Source organism: Pristiophorus japonicus, chromosome 18, assembly GCF_044704955.1.
Source record: "Pristiophorus japonicus isolate sPriJap1 chromosome 18, sPriJap1.hap1, whole genome shotgun sequence".
NCBI classification, from domain to species: Eukaryota; Metazoa; Chordata; class Chondrichthyes; family Pristiophoridae; genus Pristiophorus; species Pristiophorus japonicus.
Genome location: NC_091994.1, coordinates 73,588,488 through 73,616,242, shown reverse-complemented (window position 1 = coordinate 73,616,242; position 27,755 = coordinate 73,588,488). Strand labels below are relative to the sequence as shown.

Sequence of the window (27,755 nt, the reverse complement as noted above, 5' to 3'; positions counted from 1 at the left end):
CAGAGGCTGCTTACATAGACGGGCTTTGAGAAAGCAGGACTGCAAAATACACATAAATCCTGTGGCAGCAAGAGCGGGTCAGAGGCTGGGTATTCTGCGGTGAGTGTCTCACCTCCTGACTCCCCAAAGCCTTTCCACCATCTACAAGGCACAAGTCAGGAGTGTGATGGAATATTCTCCACTTGCCTGGATGAGTGCAGCTCCAAGATGCTCGACACCATCCAGGACAAAGCCGCCCGCTTGATTGGCACCCCATCCGCCACCTTAAACATTCACTCACTCCACCACCAGCGCACCGTGGCTGCAGTGTGTACCATCTACAAGATGCACTGCAGCAACTCGCCAAGGCTTCTTCGGCAGTACCTCCCAAACCCGCAACCTCTACCACCTCGAAAGACAAGGGCAGCAGGCACATGGGAACACCACCCACCTCCACGTTCCCCTCCAAGTTACACACCATCCTGACTTGGAAGCATATTGCCGTTCCTTCATCATTGCTAGGTCAAAATCCTGGAACTCGCTCCCTAACAGCACTCACCACACGGACTGCAGTGGTTGAAGAAGGCAGCTTACCGCCACCGACTCAGGGGGAAATATGGAATGCACAATAAATGCTAGCCTGCCTGCCCACATCCCAAGGACGAATTTTTAAAAACTGTAGTGCTGCTGCAGAAGTCTGCTCACCACGGTTCCCAGCACACCCTGTCTCCAGTGCACACAGTTCTCAGCACACACAGTTCCGAGCTCATTCGATTTCCTGGCTAATCATTTAAATAGCAAGAAAGTTAGGATTGCCACGAACTGGGTGGCTAATGCCTGCACCTGATTTCTTCAATTCAAGTTCCTGTCAAACGAGACCTTGCGTTCAGACCACATATCCTTAAAGTGATAACTATATCAAACATTGATTGTGAGTTATCTGCCAATAAATTTGCAGTTACCTCCAGCTCTTCAGGATTTGAGGTGTACGCAGCCACTTTTCTGACAGTTTGTGTTCCACGCAGGACCAGTGAGAGATGGGTTAGCTGGCCGACCACGCAGCTGACATCTATCCGATGGAGGGAGTGAATGTAGAACTGCCATATCTGGATGGGCGCAGCCAGCCAGGGGTCCCTGCAAAATGGAATAGGAAAAGGTTTTCCCGACTGTTTATAAGTATTTCCCTCTCCCCTTATTTGATCAAGCTCTAACAGCATGATATGCAGTAAATATTTGATCAAAAACAGTAAAATAACAAACACTTACACCATGCCACTAGCTGGTACCCAATCGAGTCAGGATTCTAAGAGAGTAATTTTCTGAGTGCCCACTGTCAGTGCGCCGTGGTCTCCCACTATGCGCTGCCAGTAAGCGAGGCTTCCTGCAGGTACTTGGGGAAATGACTCCCAATAGGTGAGTGTTGGTGATTGTCAGTCAAGCTCTTGGACAGAGCAAAGTGCAACAGATGAACAGCATCTGAACGAAAAAGATTGGCTGAACATTTCACCAACTGCAACACAAGAATTTTCTGATCTTATTTCAGTTTTCCAGCATTCATGGTTTCATAGAAACATAGAAACATAGAAATTAGGTTCAGGAGTAGGCCATTCGGCCGTTCGAGCCTGCACCGCCATTCAACAAGATCATGGCTGATCATTCAATCTCAGTACCCCTTTCCTGCTTTCTCTACATACCCCTTGATCCCTTTGGCCGTAAGGGCCATATCTAACTCCCTTTTGAATATATCTAACAAACTGGCCTCAACTACTTTCTGTGGTAGAGAATTGCACAGGTTCACCACTCTCTGGGTGAAGAAGTTTCTCCTCATCTCGGTCCTAAATGGCTTACCCCTTATCCTTAGACTGTGACCCCTGGTTCTGGACTTCCCCAACATTGGGAACATTCTTCCTGCATCCAACCTGTCCAAACCCGTCAGAATTTTAAACATTTCTATGAGGTCCCCTCTCACTCTTCTGAACTCCAGTGAATACAAGCCCAGTTGATCCAGTCTTTCTTGATAGGTCAGTCCCACCATCCTGGGAATCAGTCTGGTGAATCTTCGCTGCACTCCCTCAATAGCAAGAATGTCCTTCCTCAAGTTAGGAGACCAAAACTGTACACAATACTCCAGGTGTGGCCTCACCAAGGCCCTGTACAACTGGAGCAACACCTCCCGACCCCTGTACTCAAATCCCCTCGCTATGAAGGCCAACATGCCATTTGCTTTCTTAACCGCCTGCTGTACCTGCATGCCAACCTTCAGTGACTGATGTACCAAGACACCCAGGTCTCGTTGCACCTCCCCTTTTCCTAATCTGTCACCATTTAGATAATAGTCTGTCTCTCTGTTTTTACCACCAAAGTGGATAACCTCACATTTATCCACATTATACTTCATCTGCCATGCATTTGCCCACTCACCTAACCTATCCAAGTCGCTCTGCAGCCTCATAGCATCCTCCTCGCAGCTCACACTGCCACCCAACTTAGTGTCATCCGCAAATTTGGAGATACTACATTTAATCCCCTCGTCTAAATCATTAATGTACAATGTAAACAGCTGAGGCCCCAGCACAGAACCCTGCAGTACCCCACTAGTCACTGCCTGCCATTCTGAAAAGTACCCATTTACTCCTACTCTTTGCTTCCTGTCTGACAACCAGTTCTCAATCCACGTCAGCACACTACCCCCAATCCCATGTGCTCTAACTTTGCACATTAATCTCCTGTGTGGGACCTTGTCGAAAGCCTTCTGAAAGTCCAAATATACCACATCAACTGGTTCTCCTTTGTCCACTTTACTGGAAACATCCTCAAAAAATTCCAGAAGATTTGTCAAGCATGATTTCCCTTTCACAAATCCATGCTGACTTGGACCTATCATGTCACCATTTTCCAAATGCGCTGCTATGACATCCTTAATAATTGATTCCATCATTTTACCCACTACTGAGGTCAGGCTGACCGGTCTATAATTCCCTGCTTTCTCTCTCACTCCTTTTTTAAAAAGTGGGGTTACATTGGCTACCCTCCACTCCATAGGAACTGATCCAGAGTCAATGGAATGTTGGAAAATGACTGTCAATGCATCCGCTATTTCCAAGGCCACCTCCTTAAGTACTCTGGGATGCAGTCCATCAGGCCCTGGGGATTTATCGGCCTTCAATCCCATCAATTTCCCCAACACAATTTCCCGACTAATAAAGATTTCCCTCAGTTCCTCCTCCTTACTAGACCCTCTGACCCCTTTTATATCCGGAAGGTTGTTTGTGTCCTCCTTAGTGAATACTGAACCAAAGTATTTGTTCAATTGGTCTGCCATTTCTTTGTTCCCCGTTATGACTTCCCCTGATTCTGACTGCAGAGGACCTACGTTTGTCTTTACTAACCTTTTTCTCTTTACATATCTATAGAAACTTTTGCAATCCGCCTTAATGTTCCCTGCAAGCTTCTTCTCGTACTCCATTTTCCCTGCCCTAATCAAACCCTTTGTCCTCCTCTGCTGAGTTCTAAATTTTTCCCAGTCCCCAGGTTCGCTGCTATTTCTGGCCAATTTGTATGCCACTTCCTTGGCTTTAATGCTATCCCTGATTTCCCTAGATAACCACGGTTGAGCCACCTTCCCTTTTTTATTTTTACGCCAGACAGGAATGTACAATTGTTGTAATTCATCCATGCGGTCTCTAAATGTCTGCCATTGCCCATCCACAGTCAACCACTTAAGTATCATTCGCCAATCTATCTTAGCCAATTCATGCCTCATACCTTCAAAGTTACCCTTCTTTAAGTTCTGGACCATGGTCTCTGAATTAACTGTTTCATTCTCCATCCTAATGCAGAATTCCACCATATTATGGTCACTCTTCCCCAAGGGGCCTCGCACAATGAGATTGCGAATTAATTCTCTCTCATTACACAACACCCAGTCTAAGGTGGCCTCACCCCTAGTTGGTTCCTCGACATATTGGTCTAGAAAACCATCCCTTATGCACTCCAGGAAATCCTCCTCCACCGTATTGCTTCCAGTTTGGCTAGCCCAATCTATGTACATATTAAAGTCACCCATTATAACTGCTGCACCTTTATTGCATGCACTCCTAATTTCCTGTTTGATGCCCTCCCCAACATCACTACTACTGTTTGGAGGTCTGTACACAACTCCCACTAACGTTTTTTGCCCTTTAGTGTTCTGCAGCTCTACCCATATAGATTCCACATCATCCAAGCTAATGTCTTTCCTAACTATTGCATTAATCTCCTCTTTAACCAGCAATGCTACCCCACCTCCTTTTCCTTTTATTCTATCCTTCCTGAATGTTGAATACCCCTGGATGTTGAGTTCCCAGCCCTGATCATCCTGGAGCCACGTCTCCATAATCCCAATCACATCATATTTGTTAACATCTATTTGCACAGTTAATTCATCCACCTTATTGCGGATACTCCTTGCATTAAGACACAAAGCCTTCAGGCTTGTTTTTTTAACACCCTTTGTCCTTTTAGAATTTTGCTGTACAGTGGCCCTTTTTGTTCTTTGCCTTGGGTTTCCTTTTAACCTCTCTCTGATGAAGCAAACTGTGGTAGCGGAATGCTGCCATCTTGGGCTGGGAGGGAGAAAGGGATCGTTGGGAGACACGTCCCCAAAAGCATGCCTCCAACAGCATCCAAAGAGACGGGCTACTCAAAGCTTGGCTCTTCATACTGGAGGCCAGCAGGGTGCAGATGAGAAGGCTTCATTTGTTATTCATATTGTTATATACGAGATCTAACACCGCCTCCAGTGCGCCAGTGCAGCCTTCGGCCGCCTGAGGAAAAGAGTGTTTAAAGACCAGGCCCTTAAAACTGCCACCAAGCTCATGGTCGACAGGACTGTAGTAATACCCACCCTCTTGTATGGCTCAGAGACATGGACCATGTACAGTAGACACCTCAAGCTGCTGGAGAAATACCACCAACGATGTTTCCGCAAGTTCCTACAAATCCCCTGGGAGGACAGACACACCAACATCAGCGTCTTCATTCAGACTAACATCCCCAGCATTGAAGCACTGACCACACTCAATCAGCTCCGCTGGGCAGGCCATATGGTCCGCAAGCCAGACACGAGACTCCCAAAGCAAGTGCTCTACCAGGTGCTCCTTCATGGCAAACGAGCCAAAGGTGGGCAGCGGAAACGCTACAAGGACACCCTCAAAGCATCCATGATAAAGTGTGACATCCCCACTGACAGCTGGGAGTCCCTGGCCCAAGACCGCCCTAAGTGAAAGAAGTGCAGCCGAGAGGGCACTGAGCACCTCAAGAACGCTGAGAGCATGCAGAAACCAAGCGCAGGCAGCGGAAAGAGCATGCGGCAAACCAGTCCCACCCACCCCTTCCCTCAACATCTGTTCCACCTGTGACAGAGTCTGTGGCTCTCGTATTGGACTGTTCAGCCACCAAAGAACTCACTTCAGGAGTGGAAGCAAGTCTTCCTCGATCCTGAGGGACTGCCTATGATGATGATGATGTTATATACATATATATTTGGTTTTAAAACTGTATGCCCACAGATCAGTTACCCAAGGCAAATGTAAAGGGTAGAAATCAGCACTGCTGTTATAGCAGATCTGGCTACATAGTCCAATGATAAGATGGTGCCTATCTCATAAGCAAGTACGGTAGAATACGTTCAATTTTAGTTGCTCACATGTAAACTATGACAAAGAACTTCTTGATCTCTGGACTGGGGCCACATGCCACTTTCAGGAAAACATCCTGCGGCTCATCGAGGGGCTGCAAAAGAAACAATGGTGGGATAGTTCAAAGTTAATTGACACGGCAATCAAGTATTACAGTAATATATATCTATAATATATTGGAAACACTGAGTACTCGCCTGAGGCTAACAGTACTGCACCATAGAATCATAGAATCAGAGAAATTTACAGCACAGAAGGCGGCCATTTCGGCCTATTGTGTCCGTGCCGGCCAACAAAGAGCTATCCAGCCTAATCCCACTTTCCAGCTCTTGGTCCGTAGCCCTGCAGGTTATGGCACTTCAAGTGCACATCCAAATACTTTTTAAATGTGGTGAGGGTTTCTGCCTCTACCATCCTTTCAGGCAGTGAGTTCCAGACCTCTCTGGGTGAAAAAAATCTCCCCTCAAATCCTCCCCCCAATTACTTTAAATCTCTGCCCACTGGTTGTTGACCCCTCTGCCAAGGAAATAGATGGTGCAGCTATCAAATACTATCAGTAGTTGGTGGTAAAATTCTAAACTGGACTTCCTTAGCACTTTAATTCTTTGATGTTTCATTTGGCACCCTACTCTGCAAACTGTGCTGCTCCCAGGGGCAGCTCAATGGCCTCTCAAGAGGCAATGGCACCCAGCTCCGGCATGCTTTACGCCTTTTTCACCCACTCAAATGTTGCAGCTTTGAGTAAGGTGCATATCGAACGAGGGCCTCAAAGTTATTGGAAGCTCATTGAAGAACTCAAACGAAATCATAAACCTTCATTGTTTCTCAGCGTGTAATCACGTCTCACCCAAAGTTAGTTTGAAGCATTTTCATCTGGTCACCCAACCGTCTGTGTTGCTTCATCGAAGCCTACCTCGCTGTGAGGTACTGACCAGTCTGAAATTCAGTATTCATCTCTCTCCTTCTCTTGCTCTCCAACAAAACAGGGCAAGGGAACGCTATTCAGGGACAGATCGACCGGTTCCGTAGTTTTAATTCCTCACTGTTGCCCCATTTGGCAGCTGCGTTATTGAAATGAGAAACTCAGGGTGTGTGGCAGGGTTCTGCCAGCATCCCATCGTCTGTGCTGCAGCATTCACGAGAGTCATCCCAGAGCAAGAAATGGGTTAGGATTGTTAAAAATGAAAATTACTAAAATCATTCACTGATGTTTCATAAACAATTTTTTACCACACAGACTGCAGCGGTTCAAGGCAGCGGCTCACCACCACCTTCTCAAGGGCAGTTAGGGATGGGCAATAAATGGCGGCCTTGCCACCGACGCCCGCATTCCGGAATGAATAAAAATAATATAAACATAAGAAAATCCAGGGTGAGAGGAGGCCGTTCGGCCTATTGAGCCTGTTCCATCCTGAGTCCGTACTTCAGCAAACATCAACTTCCTATCCGACTTCCCTGGCCGGGGGGGGGGGGGGGAAATTCACCCACCATTGATAAATGTCTCTATATCCCTCAATTCACTTCCCAGCAGATATCGTTCCAGAACCATATACTGCCTCGTAGAATGATACAGAATTTTACAGCACAGAAACTGGCCATTCGGCCCAATTGGTCCATGCTGATGTTTATTCTCCACACCAGCCTCCCCCCACCCTGCTGTATATGGGCCAGGGGCTGGTGTTTAGACCTTGCTTTATGCTGCCAGTATATCTCAGTGCAGACACCGTTCTCGTTCTGCATGTCCTTGTTGCATGACAATGTTCATACGATAGGATTAGCATAAAAGGTGCCACCCAGTGTACCATTAATGCAGACCGGCAGGTTCTAGTCCTCCTGCCCCTGGGTGGTGAAGGGGGTGGTGGGGGAATCAAACTATTCCCAACCGATATTTAGCATTCATTGCTGGAAAATACACATCTGCAGGCATCATGCAAGAACAGACTTGGGCTTGCCAGTGATGCCCTACATAGTTCAACAGCCTGCTAACACTCACCGTTGGCTAAGACAAGGAGAAGAACCACTTAAGACTGGGTACAGGAGGGCTGCCACAGATCGTGGGACTCATACGTCAGCGTGCTCAGCAGAACTGGGGCAAAGTAAGGTGATCACTTTGTGATACCATTACATCTGGTGTATGAAAAAACGTTTTGAAGTTGTTACTGGAAAGCTCCTTATTCGGTATATTTTAGAAGCCGATAAGAAACCTAAGCTTATTTTTGGCCTCTCTGGCAGCTTGTAGGAAAGAGAAATACAAATTGTCATTTTTCTGTAGCTCACATTAATGCTCTGAGCAGTGAGCCAAGAACAGAGCTAAATATTCATGTTTAACAGATAATCTATTCAGCTGGATAATTATCAGACCTCCTTCAAGTGGATAATCACTGTGGTTTGGCTCCACACCAGGCTTTCAATGGGTATATAATTCTATCTTGCTTGAGGTTACAATAGAATCTCCGTTGAATTATAGTTCTACAATTTAACTTAAATGTTTGTCCCTTTCATCATTCTTTACAAATGTGTCCCTTCATCCCGCTGTCACAGAACGATCCTGTGCCTGATCGCTGTGTTTTCAGCAGACTCTAGAGATCGTATTAACAACTAAAGTTGAAAGCACAAGATAAAGAGCATGAGAATGCCTCCAGGACATTGCGCTGTTCACAACTGAGAACATCCCACCGGATAATGTGAACAAAATTACACTCACTGAGCACAGAGCCATTTTACCACACTGTGTGTATAACGGGTGGTGCCAGTATAGTATATGCACAGTACATCAGGTAACAAGTCTCCATCTTATGCAACTATACAGTGACTACACAGAGAATATATCTATAGTCTGCATATATAATAATTCTCATCTCAGTGTCAGCCGTGGCTCAGTGGGTAGCATTCTCACCTCTGAGTCAGAAGTTTTGTGGGTTCAAGTCCCACTCCAGGGACTTGAACCCAAAAATCGAAGCTGACACTCCAGTGCAGTGCTGAGGGAGCGCTGCACTGTCGGAGGTGCCGTCTTTCGGATGAGACGTTAAACCGAGGCCTCGTCTGCCCTCTCAGGTGGACGTAAAAGATCGCATGGCACAATTCAAAGAAGAGCATGTGCGTTATCCCCAGTGTCCTGACCAATATTCATCCCTCAAACAACACCTAAAACAGATTATCTGGTCATTATTACATTGCTGTTTGTGGGAGCTTGCTGTGTGATAATTGGCTTCTATGCTTCCTACATTACAACAGTGACTACACTTGAAAAATTATTTAATTAGTTGTAAAGTGCTTTGGGACATCCCGACGTCGGGAAATGTGTTGCACACCCCGAATCCAGAACTCCGAAAACCGGAATTGTCCAAAAACCGGACATTTTGCACATAGCTGATGGAGTTGTCTGGAATTTGGAATTATTGTCCGAAAACTGGACATTTGTGAGGTAAAATCAAGTCTGAAATCCGGAATCCTCGACCGAATCCGTGACGGATTTCAGGTTTTGCCGGATTTTGGGCTTCGTCGCTCAAAACCCCAAAAAACGGAATGGACTTCGTCCCGAGGATTCCGGATTTCAGACGTTGTACCTGTATATAAATGTAAGTGTTTTTTTTTCATTTATATATATGTATAAAAAACAATTTACAAAAATAAAACTGTGGCTAATCCTATACCTGTCAAATGCTATTTAACTTATCTTTCAGTCTCTGTCAAGACATATCGATTACCATCTTTACTGAAGGATTTTGGACTTTTAAAAGTAAAAGAATGGACTCTAAACACAGAACTGTTCAGGAGACATGCTGGGAAGCTTGGCCAAGATCAAAAGGGATCATGATTGCTTAAGACTATTGAAGACTAACTGCTGCGCTAGTAATGATACAAGGCTAGGCGAGATTTGCTGTACTTTTTAAACCGTGAGAAAGAGAGAGAAAGGGGAAAAAACACAGACCATCAAACTGTTTTAGTAACAGCAAGTGGGATATAAAAACAGCCATTTTTAAAGTAATTGTTCAGAAACAGAACTGGAGCAGCTCAAAGGAGATATCAGGAAAGAATTAACTCTGCAGGTTCCCGAAGCAGAAGGAGCTGAACTACTAACGAACATAGCAAGCAGCTCGATCTGTACAGCTGCTTAATGTCAATCAAACCAACTATTTAGAAAAGTTTTCAGCCTTGTTTATTTTGACCTCTCGGTGCCCTAAAGAGGAAAGAGAAGTTTTTTAAAAAAAACCTATATTCCTCATGGACCCAGTATTTATAGGTCACTGAATTCTGGCACTGCATCAATGACAGGTTACTGGTCAAGTTATGAATCACAGACTTTGCAATCATTTTCATATTTGCTGGGAGCACATTGCAGGAGAATCACGGGTGCAATCCACTTTCTATCCATAACTGCTTCTCCCAATACGTGCTCCCAGCAGACAAGGCTCCTTGCCAGGAATAAAACTCTCTCTATACAGGTGCAGCGTCCCGAATCCGGAACCCTTGGGACCGAGGCCATTCCGGATTTTACGTTTTGACGGATGTTGGAATGTCTTTCTGATGTCACGAATCCGGAAACACCCAAGCCCAGGATCGGGTATTTCTGGATTTCGGAACGTCAGAAAGGTGGGGCGGGGGGGGGCGCTCGTCGATGAGCTGTTCGGACGGGGACTTGCCGTCGTGAAGATGTTCGCGCAGGGCCTCGCCGCCGAGATGTTCTCGCGAAGCCCCACTGCCGAGATGTTCTCGCGAAGCCCCACTGCCAAGATGTTCTCGTGGGGTCTCGCCGCTGATTTGTTCTCGCGAGGCCCCACTGCCGAGATGTTCTCGCGAAGCCCCACTGCCGAGATGTTCTCGCGGGGTCTCGCCGCTGATTTGTTCTCGCGAGGTCTCGCCGCCGAGATGTTCTCACGAAGCCCCACAGCCGAGATGTTCTCGCGGGGCCCCGCCGCCGAGATGTTCTCGCGGGGTCTCGCCGTCGAGATGTTCTCGCGAGGTCTCGCCGCTGATTTGTTCTCACGGGGCCTCGCCGCCGAGATGCTCTCGCGAGGTCTCGCCACCGAGATGTTCTCGCGAGGCCCCACCGCCGAGATGTTCTCGCGGGGCCCCGCCGTCGAGATGTTCTCGCGAGGTCTCGCCGCCGAGATGCTCCCGCGAGGCCCGCCGTCGAGATGTTCTCGCGAGGTCTCGCCGCCGAGATGCTCCCGCGAGGCCCGCCGTCGAGATGCTCCCGCGAGGCCCGCCGTCGAGATGCTCCCGCGAGGTCTCGCCGCCGAGATGTTCTCGCGAGGTCTCGCCGCCGAGATGTTCTCGCGGGGTCTCGCCGCTGATTTGTTCTCGCGGGGCCCCGCTGTCGAGATGTTCTCGCGGGGCCTCGCCGCTGATTTGTTCTCGCGGGGCCTCGCCGCCGAGATGTTCTCGCGGGGCCCCGCCGTCGAGATGTTCTCGCCGCCGAGATGTTCTCGCGGGGTCTCGCCGCTGATTTGTTCTCGCGGGGCCCCGCTGTCGAGATGTTCTCGCGGGGCCTCGCCGCAGATTTGTTCTCGCGGGGCCTCGCCGCCGAGATGTTCTCGCGGGGACTCGCCGCCGAGATGTTCTCGCGGGGCCCCGCCGTCGAGATGTTCTCGCCGCCGAGATGTTCTCGCGGGGTCTCGCCGCTGATTTGTTCTCGCGGGGTCTCGCCGCTGATTTGTTCTCGCTGGGCCCCGCCGCTGAGATGTTCTCGCGGGGTCTCGCTGCCGAGATGTTCTCGCGGGGCCCCGCCGTCGAGATGTTCTCGCGAGGTCTCGCCGCTGATTTGTTCTCGCGGGACCTCGCCGCCGAGATGTTCTCGCGGGGTCTCACCGCTGAGATGTTCTCGCCGCCGATATTTTCTCGCGAGGCCCCGCCGCCGAGATGTTCTCGCGAAGCCCCGTCGCCGAGATGTTCTCGCGGGGTCTCGCCGCCGAGATGTTCTCGCGAGGCCCCGTCGTCGAGATGTTCTCGCGGGGTCTCGCCGCTGAGATGTTCTCGCGGGGTCTCGCCGCCGAGATGTTCTCGCCGCCGAGATGTTCTCGCGAGGCCCCGCCGCCGAGATGTTCTCGCGGGGTCTCGCCGCCGAGATGTTCTCGCGGGGTCTCGCCGCCGAGATGTTCTCGCGGGGTCTCGCCGCTGAGATGTTCTCGCGGGGTTTCGCCGCCGAGATGTTCTCACGGGGTCTCGCCGCTGAGATGTTCTCGCGGGGTCTCGCCGCTGAGATGTTCTCGCCACCGAGATGTTCTCGCGGGGTCTCGCCGCTGAGATGTTCTCGCGGGGTCTCGCCGCCGAGATGTTCTCGCCGCCGAGATGTTCTCGCGGGGTCTCACCGACAAGGAGATGTTCAGGCAGGGCCACGTCGCGGAGGAGGTGTTTGGGCGGGCCGGCGAGGTGAGGTCCGAGGTCGGGCGAGGTGTCGGGCGAGGTGAGGTCTGAGGTCGGACGACGGCGAGGGGCAGTGCGGCAAGGTCGGGCAGCGGCGAGGGGTGGTGTGGCGAGGCCCGAGGTCGGGCAGCGGCAGCACCTCGAGGTCGGCAGGGTCCGCATTCCGGAACATTTTACGGATTCCGAACCACCTTGCCACCAATCAGTCTGGAGTTCGGATTCCGGAACATTCTGGAACTCCGGATTTTGGATGCTGCATCTGTAATATCTATATAAATTCCTGATAAAAGTAACGACTGGCTTAGCTAACTTGTCTTATTTTGAAATATCAGAGTAGGCCATTCAGCCCCTCGACCCTGTTCCACCATTCAATTAGATCGTGGCTGATCTGTATCATAACTCCATCAACCTGCCCTGGTTCCATATTCTTAACACCCTTTCGAACAAAAATTTATCAATCTCAATTTTAAAATTATCAATTGACTCCCAGCCTCAATAGCCTTTTGGGAGAGCGAGTTCCAGATTCCCACTACCATTTGTGTGAAGAAGTGCTTCCTGACTCACCCCTGAATGGCCTGGCTCTAATTTTAAGATAATGTCCGCTTTTCAGGACTCCCCACCAGAGTCGTCGAATTGGGTTCCAAACAGTGTGAGACGGGTATCTAACCAACAATTATCCAGAACTGTTTAGTGTAACAGTTAGAAAATTCTTACACAAAAGCAAAATGCTGCGGATGCTGGAATCTGAAATAAAATCATAAAATGCTGGAAATCTCAGCGGGTCAGGCAGCAAAGTTTTTATGATGTCCTTCGCAAATTCTCTGCTTTAAGGGGGCGGGGGACTGACGCTGTTGGAAAGGAGGAGCCTGGAGTGTCAAACATCGTTCCACCTTGACGATCTATTTGGATCATGGTGACAGGTTTTAACGCAATCCTCTCAACATGGGCCTGCCAACTGAACAAAAAAGCTTTTGAAGAACATGAGCGCACGAAAGTGGTCAGCTCTTTGAAGGCAGAGAATGAAAACCTGTAAGGCCTGAGAGTACACAATTGGGTATTCAGCATCTAAAGAGGAAAGAAGATTAATGTTTCAGATGAAATTCTTCATCAGAACCTCGAAAAGTATGGGATTTAGCAGCAATAAGTCAGTTCTGGGATCAGTAAGTGACCATAATAAGGTGAATCCGAGTACAGGAATTCCTGTCACAAGCACATTTTGTCACAACAAACTTAACAAGTGTCAAAACAATCATACATAGGGCCCAAAATGGCCTAGAACAGCGCAGCCCGGACCTGGACACCCGTTTTTCGCGCCACTTTGTGTGCCTAAAAAAAACTCACCTATTCTCCGGCTCCCTGCAGGTCCTCTGGAGCTGGGCGCGGCGCAGCATGAGCTGTAGGGGGCGGAGCCAGGTCCCTGCGCTGAAAACAGTGCCGGGACCTCTGCACATGCGCGCTACAGTGGGCGCGCATGTGCAGTAGCTCCAGGCATCCAAAACTGTGTTGGAGGTGCCCGAAGCATGCAGCCCCTAGCCCTGGCCAAATGACCTCACTGGGGCTGTTTGGATAAGGCTCACCTCCCACGCCCAGCTCTCTCCTGACCGGACTCGACCCGACTTGACTCCCGCTCCCCCGCAACCCCCAGACCCGACCCGGCCCGACCCGCCACCCCCGCAACCCGACCCGACCTTCACTCTCCACCCCCGACCTCCGCTCCCCCCAACCCCGGCGACCTGACCTCCGTTCCCCCGGCGACCCGACCTCCACTCCCCCCACCGTCCCCCCGGCGACCCGACCACCCCCCCCAGACCCGACCCAACCTCCGCTCTCCACCCCCGACCTCCACTCCCCTGGCAACCCGACCTCCGCTCCCCCCACTGCCCCCCAGCGACCCGACCTCCCCCCCCCGACCCGACCTGACCTCCGCTCTCCACCCCCGACCTCCGCTCCCCCCAGCCCCGGCGACCCGACCTCCACTCCCCTGGCGACCCGACCTCCGCTCCACCCCCCCCCTCCCCCTCCGGCGACCCGACCTCCGCTCCCCCCCACCCCGGCGACCCGACCTCCGCTCCCCCCGACCCCCCACCAGCTCCCAGACCTCCACGACTCCCCCCCACCCCCCACCGACTTCCACGACTCCACCCCACCCGACCTCCGCAACTCCCCCCCCCCAACCCCCCCGCTGGACCCGGGACCCACGCCACCTATCTGTCAATCCAGCCCGAAGTCTTGGGCCCGGCCCGTTCCGCCTCCTTCTCCCTTCCTGCCTCCTCCCTTCTCCTTCCCTCCCTCCCTCCCCCTCTCCCCCTCCCTCCCCTTCCTTCCTTCCCTCCCTCCCTCCCTCCCCTCTCCTCCCCTCCCTCCCCTCTTCTTCCCTCCCTCCCTCCCTCCCCTCTCCTTCCCTCCCTCCCTCCCCTCCCCCCCACCCCCCTCCTCCCTCTCCCCACCCACCCCCCTCCTCCCCCTCCCAACCCCCTCCTTCCCCTCCCCCACCCACTCCCCTCCTCCCCCCACCCCCCCCTTCCCTCGCTGTCAGAAACACAGACACTGACAGACAGAGAGTGAGAGACACACACACAGACAGACAGAGATAGAGACACTGACAGAGACACATTGGGGGGGCCATCCCAGCACGCTGTTGGAGGACTCCCGGTGCTGCAGTCGGTAAGTAGAAAATGTTTTATTTATTGATTTTTAAATTTTTTTTATTTTTTATTAATTTTTTTTGATTGATTTATTGGTTGATTTATTGATGTATTTATCATTTATTATTGATGATGGCTCTTTATTTGTAAAACTAAAGTGTTTAATGTTTGTAAACTTCCCTTTAAACCCCTCCCCCCCCACTCCCTACGCCTGATTTGTAACCTACGCCTGATTTTCTAAAGTGTAGACAGGTTTTTCTGAGCGTACAAAAATCTACACTTACTCCATTCTAAGTTAGTTTGGAGTAAGTTTTCACTGCCGAAACTTTCAAAACGGGCATAAGTGGCCGGACACGCCAATTTTGGAAAAAAAAGTCTGTTCCAAACTGAAACTGTTCTAACTGACTAGAACTGGAGCAAACTAAATGCCGAGAATTGCAATTTCTAAGGTACTCCATTTTAAACCAGTTGCTCCAAAAAAACAGGAGCAACTCAGGCCGAAACTTGGCCCCATTGTATTTACAGCACAGAAACAGGGCCAACGGGTTCATGCTGGTGTTTATTTCCCACTTGAGCCTCCCACCCTTCTTCATCAAACCCCATCAACATATTTTTGAATCAAAAACACAATTTCTAAAAGTTTAATTGCACTTCCGTTTCCAAAGTCCAAATCGTTTATGTAAATGGTGAACAACAGTGGTGCCAGCACTTAATCTTGCATGGTAATTTTTATTTTAAAGACGCTCTAAACTTTGTAAAAGTCTACTGCTTCCACATGAATTTTTTGAAAGGGCAGGTTTCATGACACAGAGTATCCGAGGCGAGTCACCTCCCCTATTCCCGCCGCCCCCCACCCCCAATCGACCTCCCCTTCCCTCCCTCCATCAATTGCCCCCATTCCCCTCCCTCCCTCCCCATCACCCTCCCTCCATCCCCCTCAATTTCTCCCATTCCCTTCCCTCCCTCCATCACCCTCCCATCCCCCTCCATCACTCTCCCTCCCCCCTCTCCATCACTCTCCCTCCCACCTCCCCATCACCCTCCCTCATCACCCTCCCTCCTCCCTCTCCATCACCCTCCCTCCCCCCTCCATCACACTCCCTCCCCGCTCCCCCTCCATCATCCAACCTCCCTCTATCACCCTCCCTCCCTCCATCACCCTCCTTCCCCCATTGCCCTCCATCCACCTCAATTTCCCCCATTCCCCTCCCTCCCTTCATCGTCCTCCCTCCATCCCCCTTCAAAGTTACTAAAAGGTCAAAAGTATTCAAATATTTGGATCAAACGAATATTACTGGCCTGTCGCTAACGCGAGTAAAACAAGAACATACCATTTTCTTTGTTTCACAAAGGATGTTGAAATCACTGCAGCGAACGTGGATCTGCAAATCAGCATTTGGTGACAGCACTACATTATCTGCAAAAGTTCAAATGAAATGATTGCACACATGAATAGTAAGGAAAAATACAGGAATCGCAACCACACCGCAGACACCACCCCCCCCCCCTCCCCCTCCCCATAACAGCAGGAGGTTTGAGCATGTTTAGGATAACTGAGTGCGAGATATGGAGAAAACAATTGGGACAGTGATGCTGAATAGAGACAACATATACTCGCTGGCAGTTTCCACAGTGCTTCAATTGGCAGAGACACTGTCCATTGTGAAACTGAGTCACTGAGGGAGTTAGCAGGAAACATCGCTTGCCTCTTTCCAGCATCGCTCAGCAAATAGTTTTGCCACAATCCCACTGCTCGCGGGCTGCTGACCAGTGTGAGACTGAGCCATAAACACCAGACAGGTCACACATTCGATTCCTGGTCTGTGGCGGTGTAGCAGATCTCAGCTGGACCAGCTGTATTCCAATTGGCATCTTATGGCTAAAGAGGGGAGACTCCCACTCCAGATCGCTACAGTGTAAACGTAATATCCAAACACAATTAGTCAACTATTTTAATTGTCTCTGTCTCTTCTAGAAACTGCAACTTATACGTGATACCATTACTAGACCTTTGTAATTTAATGAAAATCGGACATAGGGAGTTCCTCCAAAGGCTCAGTGAATGTAAAATAGTGGCATTTTCTAAAGTAAAATTGAGCATTATTTGTATCAAAGTAATGGAGCAAACACAAGGAGCAGATCCTGCCTGACCAATCTCCTAGATATTTTTAGTAAGTGACATCCCAAATGGACCCACAATGTTGTCTATCCAGACTACTAAAAGCATTGCGCAATGAATGCTCCACTCAAAAGGCTACCAGTTAAGCTGAAAGCTGTGGAGATTCAAGACAAATTTTGATTATGGATAAGAATTGGTTGAAGGATGGAACACTGCTACGGGAGTTATGTCAGAGGACAGGTGGGGGGGGGTGGGGGCAGTACCAAGTAATGTTACCTCAGGCTTGGTGTTGGGACCACTACTGTTTTTAATTTACATCAAAGACAAAGATTTAGAAGCTCACTGCAAGTTGGTCAATGTGATGATACCAAACTAGATGGAGGAGGCAGCTTGTGAGATACAAAGTGAGTTGGACAGAATGAGTGGGCGGAACCATGGCAGATGAAATTTAACACAGCCACGTGTAAAGTACTGCACCTGGATGGAAACATGGGCAACACGCACACTCCATGAATGGTGTTGAAATAGCTGAGGGTAAACCTGAAAGAGGTCCAGGGGTCTTAACAGAGCGGGGACTCCACATGTTGAACCATTCCAGAGCATCAGCACAGCAAACACAATGCCAAAATTCACAGCCAAAATAGCAGAGTGCAAGTCAAGGGAAAGCATGCTTAAGTTATACCATCATCATCATCATCGTCATAGGCAGTCCCTCGAATCGCGGATGACTTGCTTCCATGTCAAAAAGCTCACAGATGTCACAATGAAGGACCTAAAATTCCAGGTCCAGAACCACATGTTGAAGGTTGGAAGATGTCTGTGCGTGGATTTTTTTAACGTGTTGTGGCCGTTGCACAGCACCACACAGGCTTGACAGAGCTAGGTCTTGGTCCAGTGGCAAGGATTAACCAGGACAACTGGAGACCAGCTCTGCTGCACGGACCTAGTGCGCACACAATCGCAGTGTGGGCTGGCCCGTGCTGCCCTGGGCCCTCGCCTCTTCTGGGCCCCGAACTCGCGCCTCTCCTGGGCCCCGATGACGTCCCTCTACAATCTCTCGCCGATCCTGCTGTACCTGCCCACGCTCCAATCACCGACTTGGATCTTGGTGACGTCACTCTTCTAAGTTATACATCATCATCATAGGTGGTCCCTCGAGCGAGGATGACTTGCTTCCATGAGAGTTCACAGATGTTTCAATGAAGGACCCGATGTTCTAGTCCTGATCTCCAGTTAAGGGGTTGGAAGATGCCTGTACGTGAATTTTTTTAACGTGTGGTGACCGTTGCACATCAGCCACCACATGGGCTTGACAGAGCTAGGCCTTGGTCCAGTGGCAAGGATTAACCAGGATGACTGGAGACCTGCTCTGCTGCATGGACCTAGTGCACACACATAACGCAGTGTGGGCTGGTCCGTGCTGCCCTTGGGCCCTTGCCTCTTCTGGGCCCTGTACCCTCATTCACCGCACCTCCGCCACGATGTTCCAGGGCCCGGCGCTCCAGCTCTATTTATAGCCCCGACCTGCGGTGGTGTTCTCACACAGATCGGGACGGCCCACAATGTTATACAGTACATTAGTCGGACCACATCTTGAATACTGTGTCCAGTTCCAAACACCAACACACAAATATTCAAGTGCTCGTGGCAGCATTTGTGGAGAGAAACGACGGGTGAATGTCTCGGGTGGGTATTCTTCACCAGAAATGGCTTTACTTTCAGAAAGAAAAAGGTGTGAAGGGAAAACGTTAACCTCTGTTTCTCTTCACGGATGTTGAATGTGTTTTCCCAGAATTTTCTGTTTCAGTTTTATACAAGATAGTAAATAATATGAAGTGGTAAATCAGGAATATTACTTTAAACTAAACTGTGAGAGCAGGACAAGAAGAAACAGGCTCAAGCCAACAAACTGAACATTTAGAACTAATGTCAGGGGGTTGGCCCATCGCACAAACCAATTGGGCTCCCAGACACTGTAGCGGAGACAAGTACCTGAGAATCATTCGAGAAAAAATATTTGATGCTGCAATGGAAGGGGTCTGTAGGGTCATGCTGCCATCTGGGAATGGTGCCAAGCAAGCAGATCCATCCCCATCATCATCATCATAGGCAGTCCCTCGGAATCGAGGAAGACTTGCTTCCACTCTTAAAATCAGTCCTTAAGTGGCTGAATAGTCCAATACGAGAACCACAGTCCCTGTCACAGGTGGGACAGGTAGTCGTTGAAGGAAAGGGTGGGTGGGACAGGTTTGCTACACGCTCTTTCTGCTGCCTGCGCTTGATTTCTGCATGCTTTCGGCGATGAGACTCCCGGATGCTCTTCCTCCACTTAGGGCAGTCTTTGGTCAGGGACTCCCAGGAGTCAGTGGGGATGTTGCATTTTTTCAGGGAGGCTTTGAGGGTGTCCCTATAACGTTTCCTCTGCTCACCTTTGGCTCGTTTGTCATGAAGGAGCTCCGAGTAGAGCACTTGCTTTGGGAGTCTCGTGTCTGGCATGCGAACGATGTGGCCTGCCCAGCAGAGCTGGTCAAGTGTGGTCAGTGCTTCAATGCTGGCGATATTGGCCTGGTCAAGGACACTAATTTTGGTGCATCTGTCCTCCCAGGGGATTTGTAGGATCTTGCGGAGGCATCATTGCCTGGTATTTCTCCAGCGACTTGAGGTGTCTACTGTACATGGTCCATGTCTCTGAGCCATACAGGAGGGCGGGTATTACTACAGCCCTGCAGGCCATGAGCTTGGTGGCAGTTTTGAGGGCCTGGTCTTCAAACACTCTTTTCCTCAGGTGACCGAAGGCTGCACTGGCGCACTGGAGGCGGTGTTGAATCTCATCGTCAATGTCTGCTCTTATTGATAAGAGGCTCCTGAGGTATGGGAAATGGTCCACGTTGTCCAGGGCTGCGCCATGGATCTTGATGACTGGGGGGCAGAGCTGTGCAGCGAGGACAGACTGGTGGAGGACCTTTATCTTATGGGTGTTTAGTGTAAGGCCCATTCTTTCGTACACCTCAGTAAATACGTCGACTATGTCCTGGAGTTCAGCCTCTGTATGTGCGCAGACGCAGGCGTAACGGGGGAGGAAAATGCAGAGGGTAAGCAGCCTCTGTATAGGGAACAATCTCTCCCAGCCTCTGGCTGAAGACTAAAGATTGGCAATCAGCTGCCTGCTCGTCACTTGATCAGGGAATACGAGTTGTGCTGAAGCAGAATAAAATGTCTTTAAACAAATAACTCGAAGTGCAAAAGCAACTGCAGAAGCACCAAAGAACTGTTTATGGCTCATAAATAGCCACACAAAACAGAGCTTATAAAAGTTAGTTAACACACTTCTGGTATGATTTTTAGATTCTGCTGGTGGAAAGGTCATTCTACTTGATGGCCAGGGGAGCATTCATTTACACCAGAAGTATGGTTTATTGCCAGTAATTTATAACCAAGGAATTTATAATCACTCTGATCCCCATGCAAGTTCAAACAGAGTTGCAATGGAACTGTCCCTGTTAAAATCTAATTGCTCAATGAAAAATAAATGAGTGCCATACAACCCAGTGTAACAGAAAGAAGCTATAAAGTGGTGTTCAATTTACAAGAGCAATCAGTCAGAAAATGAACTGATTCAAGTGCTGAAATTGATCTGTTTGACAAGGTAAACGGGGCAGAGATGTAAATGTCGGCCACAGTAATGGACTGTAAGCAATGGCATTAAATGTATCCTCCCAGGGGTAATGCATCTGGGTCATTTACCATTCCATTAGTAAGTCACTCTTGGTAGCTGCTCCAATTTGATAGAAACCAAATTAAATGGAAAACCAGAAAATGATCCTGAGCGAATGAAATTTGTTTGCGGAAGACGTAAAGCTCAGGCAGCTGCTCAACAGTATCCCTCCCCACCTCGCCGCCACCCCCCCCCTCCCCCCACCCCATGGCTCACTTGGTACATGCATTGCTCTATATGCTTACATATCAAAGTCATTGTAATTCATTGTATTTAATGAAGCGCTTTGTGGCAGCGCTGAAAGATGTGATAAGGCGCTATATAAATAAAAGTCTTTCTCATATATGCCAACCGTCAGCATTTCACACGGGAGCTTAGCCTCTGGGCCTCGGTAATCAGCAATTTGCCGCCTCCCACTCCTACCAGAGTCCAGTGGACAATCGAAAGTCTAGGCCACAGAATGAGAGTCTAAATGAGGTAGAGGAGCAAAAGGGATCTCGAGGTACCGATTCACAAATCATTCAAAGTAGCAAAACAGGTTAACAAAGCCATAAAAAGTGCAAACCAAGCACTGGGGTTAATTTCTATAGGAATAGAACTGAAAAGCAGGGAAGTCATGTTATTCTTGTACAGAACCTTGGTTAGACCACACTTGGAGTACTGTGCACAGCTCTGGTCTCCATCTTAGAAAAAGGATAGAGGCATGGGAGAAGGTGCAAAACAGATTGACAAGGATGATACGAGAACTGAGAGGTTATAACTATCAGGAAAGACTGAATAGGTTGGGGCTTTTTACTCGAGAAAAGAGAAGGCTGAGGGGTGACCTAAAATTATGAAGGGTTTTGATAGAGTACAGATAGAGATGTTTCCAGTTGAGGGGGAGTCCAAAACGAGGGGCCGTTTTGGACTATAAGATAGTCACTAATAAATTCAATAGGGAATTCAGGAGAAATCTCTTTATCCAGAGAGTGGTGACAGTGTGGAACTTGCCATCACATGGAGTAGTTGAGGTGAATAACATAGATGCCTTTAAGGGAAAGCTAGACAGGTACACAGGGGAGAAAGGAATAAAAGGACATGAAGGTGCACAGGGGAGAAAGGAATAAAAGGATATGAAGATAAGGTTAGATGAAGTAAGGTGGGAGGAGGCTCGTGTGGAGAATAAATACCAGCACAGACTAATTGGGCCGAATGGCCTGTTTCTGTGCTGCAAACTATGTAATTCAGTGTTAAAGACTACTTCAGAAGTGATCATGTAACAAACCTAGTTATCTACATTGAACAGCAACTTAGTCACACTTACTCTAATCACCCATTTCATATGGGCAAACTGAAAGCACAGCAAAGATCAGGAAATCACATTTGTGTTCATTATACATGTACCATATGTTTAAATAATAAATGAAGTTCTCTCTCATTTAGTGGGAGATCACCAAAGACTGGTCTCTAAATAAACTCGCTGAAAGATTGGACATGTAGAACAGCAGGGATCTGGTGATATCCATCACTGCCCGATTTCCTGGCCCTGCTTACCTGTTCCATGCTGGCTTCACCAGCCAAGCGGAACAGAAAACTCGTCTTTAAACAAACAAAAGCAAAATACTGCGGATGCTGGAATCTGAAATAAAAACAGAAAATGCTGGACATCTCAGCGGGTCAGGCAGCATCTGTGGAGAGAAACAGAGTTAACGTTTCAGGTCGATGACCCTTCGTCAGAACTGGAAAAGTTCGAAAAGTAACAGATTCTTCAGGAAGTGCAGGGGCACTGAAAAGGGGGAGGGGAGGAAAGAACAAAAGGGAAGGTCTGTGATAGGGTGGAAGGCAGGAGAGATTTGAGAGGCTAAAGGGATGATGGGAAAAAATGAGATGGTAATAGCACAAGTTAGGAAACAAAAGATGAGTCTAGAGACGGTGTGAATGGCAGAATAATTACCAGCTGCCATGGGAAACAGAGAGAAACAAATAAAAATAAAAAGGGGAGATTGTAAAAAAAGAAGGGAGGAAAGGGAACAAAATATGGACAGAGGTTATGGTCTGAAATTGTTGAACTCAATGTTGAGTGCAGAAGGCTGTAAAGTGCCTAAACAAAAGATGAGGTGCTGTTCCTCAAGCTTGCGTTGAGCTTCATTGGAACAGTGTAGGAGGCCAAGGACAGAGAGGTCAGAGTGGGAGTGGAGCAGGGAATTAAAGTGACAAGCGACCGGATGCTCGAGGTCAACTTACGGACTGAATGGAGGTGTTCCGCAAAGCAGTCACCCAATCTGCGTTTGGTCTTCCCAATGTAGAGGAGACCATATAATGAGCAACGAATACAGTATACTAAATAATGCTGTTGAAAAGTAAGTGTGACCCTGCAGGATCTGAAGTTATAACGCATCTCTTAGTTAATACTATTGTACTACCACGGTTTTTTATATAAGGGAATACACAGCAAGTTAATGCAATTAATGGAAAATATATAGAATGAAATAGAAATATTACATTGTAAGGGTTAAATAATGCGATACCTGACAGAGCGTGCAATGGAGGTAGGCGGATAGATTTCTTCAGGAATGTAAGCTCGGGCTGGTAAAAGCGGAATGTCTGATCAATAATATATGGCTGAGCTTCAACATTCACCTGTAGGATGGCAATCGGCTTCTGATTTTCAATTTTAAAAGACACCTGAAAGAAGAAAATCTTACAATTAAAGGAAATACAGTAAACCTTGGAACTTTGGTAATTTATGAAAACTCTACCCGGGTGTTTTTTTAAAAAACCCTTCATGTGCTATTTCCAGCAATAAAAGATACAAGTTACAATGCCAGCATAAACAATCCATTATTGTCACAGTTTTGTTCAGGCAATGGCACTTCTGCCTTTGAGTCAGAGGCCACAAGCTCAAATCACACTCCAGTACTTAAGCATAAAATGTCCAGTGTAATAGTGAGGCAAAACAGAACTGTTGGGGGTCCACTGGATTAAATGTTAAAACGAGGTCATGTCTGCTTGTTCTGGTGAGTGTTTAAGATTCCCACAGCACCACTTGAAGAGGAGCAATGTACAGTATTCTTTCCTCAATCAATGCTACCAAAAACAGATTAATTAGACATTTATCGCATTGTTTTTGAGGGAGCCTGCCCTGCACAAAATGCCTGTGACAGAGAAACAGTGGGACGGATTTTCCAGTCCTTTGCACTCCGTTTTTCACCCCGGAGCGACGGCAATGGCGGTGGGCAGTCAGCCTCCAGCGCTCCGCAAGGTTTTCGGGGCCGGTTTTGCGGTGGCGCGGAGCAGTACCGCCCGGAAGAGCCGGAATGCCCTGGCTTTTTGACTCCCGCCCGACCCATACACCACGCAGCGCACCCCGCAGCGACCGCCTGTACGGGCGGTCCAACCTATGCCGACTGCAGAGAGGTAAGTAATGCAGTCCGAGGTAGTGTGATTGTTTTTTTTCTTTTGATCTTTTTTGCGATTCATGTTGTGGTGACGTGGGCAATGTATTGAAATGTTTTGTGGTCTTTAAAAAGTTTTTTTCCCCCAGGCGTCTCTCGGAGCGCTCCCGGCCTGACTCTTTAGCTCGGGATTTTCCCATGCTCAGCCGGCCTAGTGCCATGAGAGAGGTGTACAACGCCTCCCTTAGCGCCCCGCCCCACACTCAGGGCCCAGCTGCCCAATTTTGCTGACTGAGGCACAAACTGTTCCCGGCTCAAACTTTACCGCCCCGCCGCCATTACCGCCCCGAAATCATCAAAGCCGAATATCCAGCCCACAGTAATTGCATTTCAAAGTAATGTGATGTACGTTAAGTGCTTTGGGATGTCCTAAGTGATGTAACGTATCATATATTATCAGAGCCAATGATTTTAGGTGATTGAATAAATGAGATTGTATTTTTATTACCAAGTGGTAATTATATAATTATGTTTACATTTTGCTGGAAGTTGTAAATCAGTGGCCATGATTAGTTATGTGGCGAATTTGATCTTTTTTTTTAAAAAGAGGAAGGTGGTAGGAAAAGCTTCAGGCGGTATGTATGTAGGAGTCATACAGAAGTAGCAAAACAGCGATGTGATTTTAGTCGTGTTGGGAGGATAGTGTAAGGTTTGTGAACGTAGTGAACGGGTGTTGGGGAGGGGTGGTGGGCTGCGGGAGAAGGGGTCCTAGGGTGTTGGAGTAGTGGGTGGCAGGGTTTGGGTTTTTCTGTGCTGCTAGCTCTGGATTTTAGTGGGGAGCATGAGGTGGGACAGGAAGCTGACTTTGCCCTCCACTTCCAGGATTTCCCACTGGAAGTGACTGCCAACGTAGAACATGCCCTACCCATATTTGGGTGGACGTGTTCAGATAATAGGGTAATTATCAGGAACAGAAGGTATAAATTTGGAGCACGATTTCAGATCTCCAGCATTTCGATTCTGACAAAGCGTTATACTTGAAATGGTAATGTGTGCTCTCTCTTTGCAGAGACTGACTGACCTGCTGGGGATGTCTGCGGTTATTTTAAGAATGTTATATGGACTGGTCTGTGATACAACAGCTTTCCACATCTTGCATTTTGGAAAAAAAAAACAATTTCAAGCTGGAAATCAAGACGGCATTAAATTAATTCAGGAACCACTATCCTGACCCCTTCCCCTCCACCACCCCACAAAAATAAACACACTCAGCACAAGCATCATTGTCACTCCTCAGCTGGAGGTTTCGAATGGCGAATCTAAATTAGAGCCATGATGCTCTTCCCGAGCCACACAGTTGATGAGATAATACATACTTTGATCTTCTTGGATGTGGCGTTAGTCTGCTGCTGATTAACAATGTTCTTTTTAGGAAGTCTCCCATTAGCTGGACCCTGACAAAAAAATTAACAACAGTTTGAGATGGTTGGGCGTCCGCGAAATAGAGTCAGCTGTGTATATATTTTTTTCAGTCTCTTGACATTCACCACTTCCTCTATGCAAGTTAGAAGATGGCAAACATGTGACCTGCATCCAGGCCTCTGCCAGTGTTACACCTTAACCAACGACTCAGACACTTGACATTTGGAGACAGAAATTCTTGTCTTTGCTAATTTTAGCAACAAGAAAGGTGTGAGTAAAAAGTAGCAGTGCAAGCACAATTTATTGATGCTAGAAACGGTCCTTTGGAAGTTCTGACTTTCCCGTCCTGTGGGGTCTGTGCCTGCTCTCTGTCCAATCTTGCTGGCATGGGAGAGACTGACAATTTACACTGTAGAAATGATAATTTGAACCTGCATCACATGACGTAGTATTCCACAGGCTGTCTCCATATAATTTCCTCAGGTGAACCCTCTAGGAAAGCTGCAAATTATAATCCTGTTGGTCACTTGAAGAACATAAGTTTTGAAAATGCTCAACATTACCATCTGCCCTCTGAAGACTAGATTTTTCAACGGACATTATTTTAATGAGGGCGTTAATTCATTTATTTTAAACGGGTTATAGTATCGCTATTTGGAAACTCTAGGCTCATATCAGGATTGAACTTGCCAAACTTTCCTAAATGGCTTAAAAGTTCTGCAAAGTCTGCGGAGCGCAGAGTTCTTCAATGTTGCCCAGCATGAGGTTTGTTTAAAATAAAGAGAGAAGCAATGAATTAGCGATCTTGGCTGAACAGAAACTTGCAATGAGAATGCTCCGTTGAGTAAACTACAGATTAACATTTAAATACAGTCTCCCCTGATGATTTGGTGATTAAATGCATCGCCCTGAGTGGTACTAAGCCGGCTCTGCACAACTCAGTAGCACTATATGTAGTCACTGCAGCATCAGGGTAGCTTCCTTCCAGGTTGGTTTCTGGGGAGTTTTCTGTGCTTTGCATTGTGTTTCTGAACCCACAACAAATTACACACATCATGAACCTGTTCAGTTCAGCGCATAGTAATTACCTTCTCCCAGCAGCTGTTTTGCCACATCACTGGACTAAAAATGATGACAAATTCCATACTTGGCAGACACTGGGGGGGAAAAGTGATTTCTCAAGGTAGAAAAAATAGCCTCTCTGTGTTCGTGTTGTAACTCATTTTTCATCATGTAAACACCAACATTAGGGCACTGTATACCTCGTTCATAATTTAGTGTTATTCTTTAGCTACCTGTATCACAAAAAATCTAAGAATCTGATCACACTCCCCTGATGCCCTACAGAGTAACGGTATTGATGTGCCACAAGGCAATCGATCTGGGTTCACTGAAAAAGGACAATTTCAATAAATAGATCAGCATCTTGTATGATCTGAAACTTAGAACCTTATACATGTTGTGCATGGATAAGACACCACTTGATTATTAATAGACCTTTTTCTAAGATGTTAAGTATTGGAGACCCATGTGTTATTGATCACATTGTGCTCATGTCGAATCCAGGATAAACCACAACTTCAGTGTCATTCAGGCTAAAACTAGTACTTAATTTTTTTTCAAGAATTTACACAGGAGCTTAGTTGGCTAGACTCGATATCCACTCCCTTCACCATCAGCACACTGCTGTGCATTGTTGCTGCAGTATGTACTATCTACAGGGTGCATAGCAGCACTTCACCAAGCTCACTTGGCAACATCTCCCAGCCCTGCATCCTCTCCCACCGAGAAGCACAAGAGGAGAAATACGCAGACATTTTTCACCATTCCTTCATTGTTGGCAGGTCAAAATAATGGAATTCCCTATCGTACACCATTGTAGGAGTACCATCACCAGAAGGACTTCAGTGGTTCAAGAAGATAGCCCACCATCACCTTCTCAGGACAGGTAGTGAAGGCGCAATGTAACCTTGTCAGCATGCCCACATCCAGGGAACAAAAAAATGGCACATCACCAGTAATACAATATTCAACCGATACAAAATTCTCCTAAAGATAATGAAAAGTTCAAAATCCCAAATCTCAATGTATATTTTTCAGAATCTTTTAACTGAGTCTTTACTGAACATAATATGGCCACTTCAATTCCACACAGCCCCTGCCACTGCGACAATTTTGATACAGACACGCAAACAAGGAACTGGAGAATAGTCCATGCAGGCTTCAACACCTCAGATCAAAGCAATTCTTTCCAACTAAGCAAGCAGCGATCAATTTATCATTCAAGTAGATCTTAGATGTCCTGCCATTCTGATGGCTTGATTGGCTTAAATATCTAATTGTATATCAAATGGTTTGCTTCTACGAAGAACCCTGGAGTGCCCGATGGATGTCAGTTTCCAATGCGTTTAACCTTTCAAAAATATGAGAGAATTTATGATGCAATTAGCTTGTGAG

At 47.8% G+C, this 27,755-nt stretch overlaps 1 protein-coding gene across 4 annotated transcripts in view; it reads right to left on the bottom strand.

The window, feature by feature from the left end:
- Positions 1-27,755, bottom strand: part of nphp4 (nephronophthisis 4) — a 516,026-nt gene that overhangs the window by 13,821 nt on the left and 474,450 nt on the right. For all 4 annotated transcript variants that reach the window (XM_070860148.1, XM_070860151.1, XM_070860149.1 and 1 more), the window contains 5 exons: positions 25,253-25,330; positions 23,010-23,166; positions 16,000-16,085; positions 5,666-5,751; positions 942-1,113 (listed from right to left, as the gene is read on the bottom strand). In XM_070860148.1, coding sequence (XP_070716249.1) covers positions 942-1,113; positions 5,666-5,751; positions 16,000-16,085; positions 23,010-23,166; positions 25,253-25,330 — 579 coding nt within the window. The remainder of the gene's footprint in view (positions 1-941; positions 1,114-5,665; positions 5,752-15,999; positions 16,086-23,009; positions 23,167-25,252; positions 25,331-27,755) is intronic.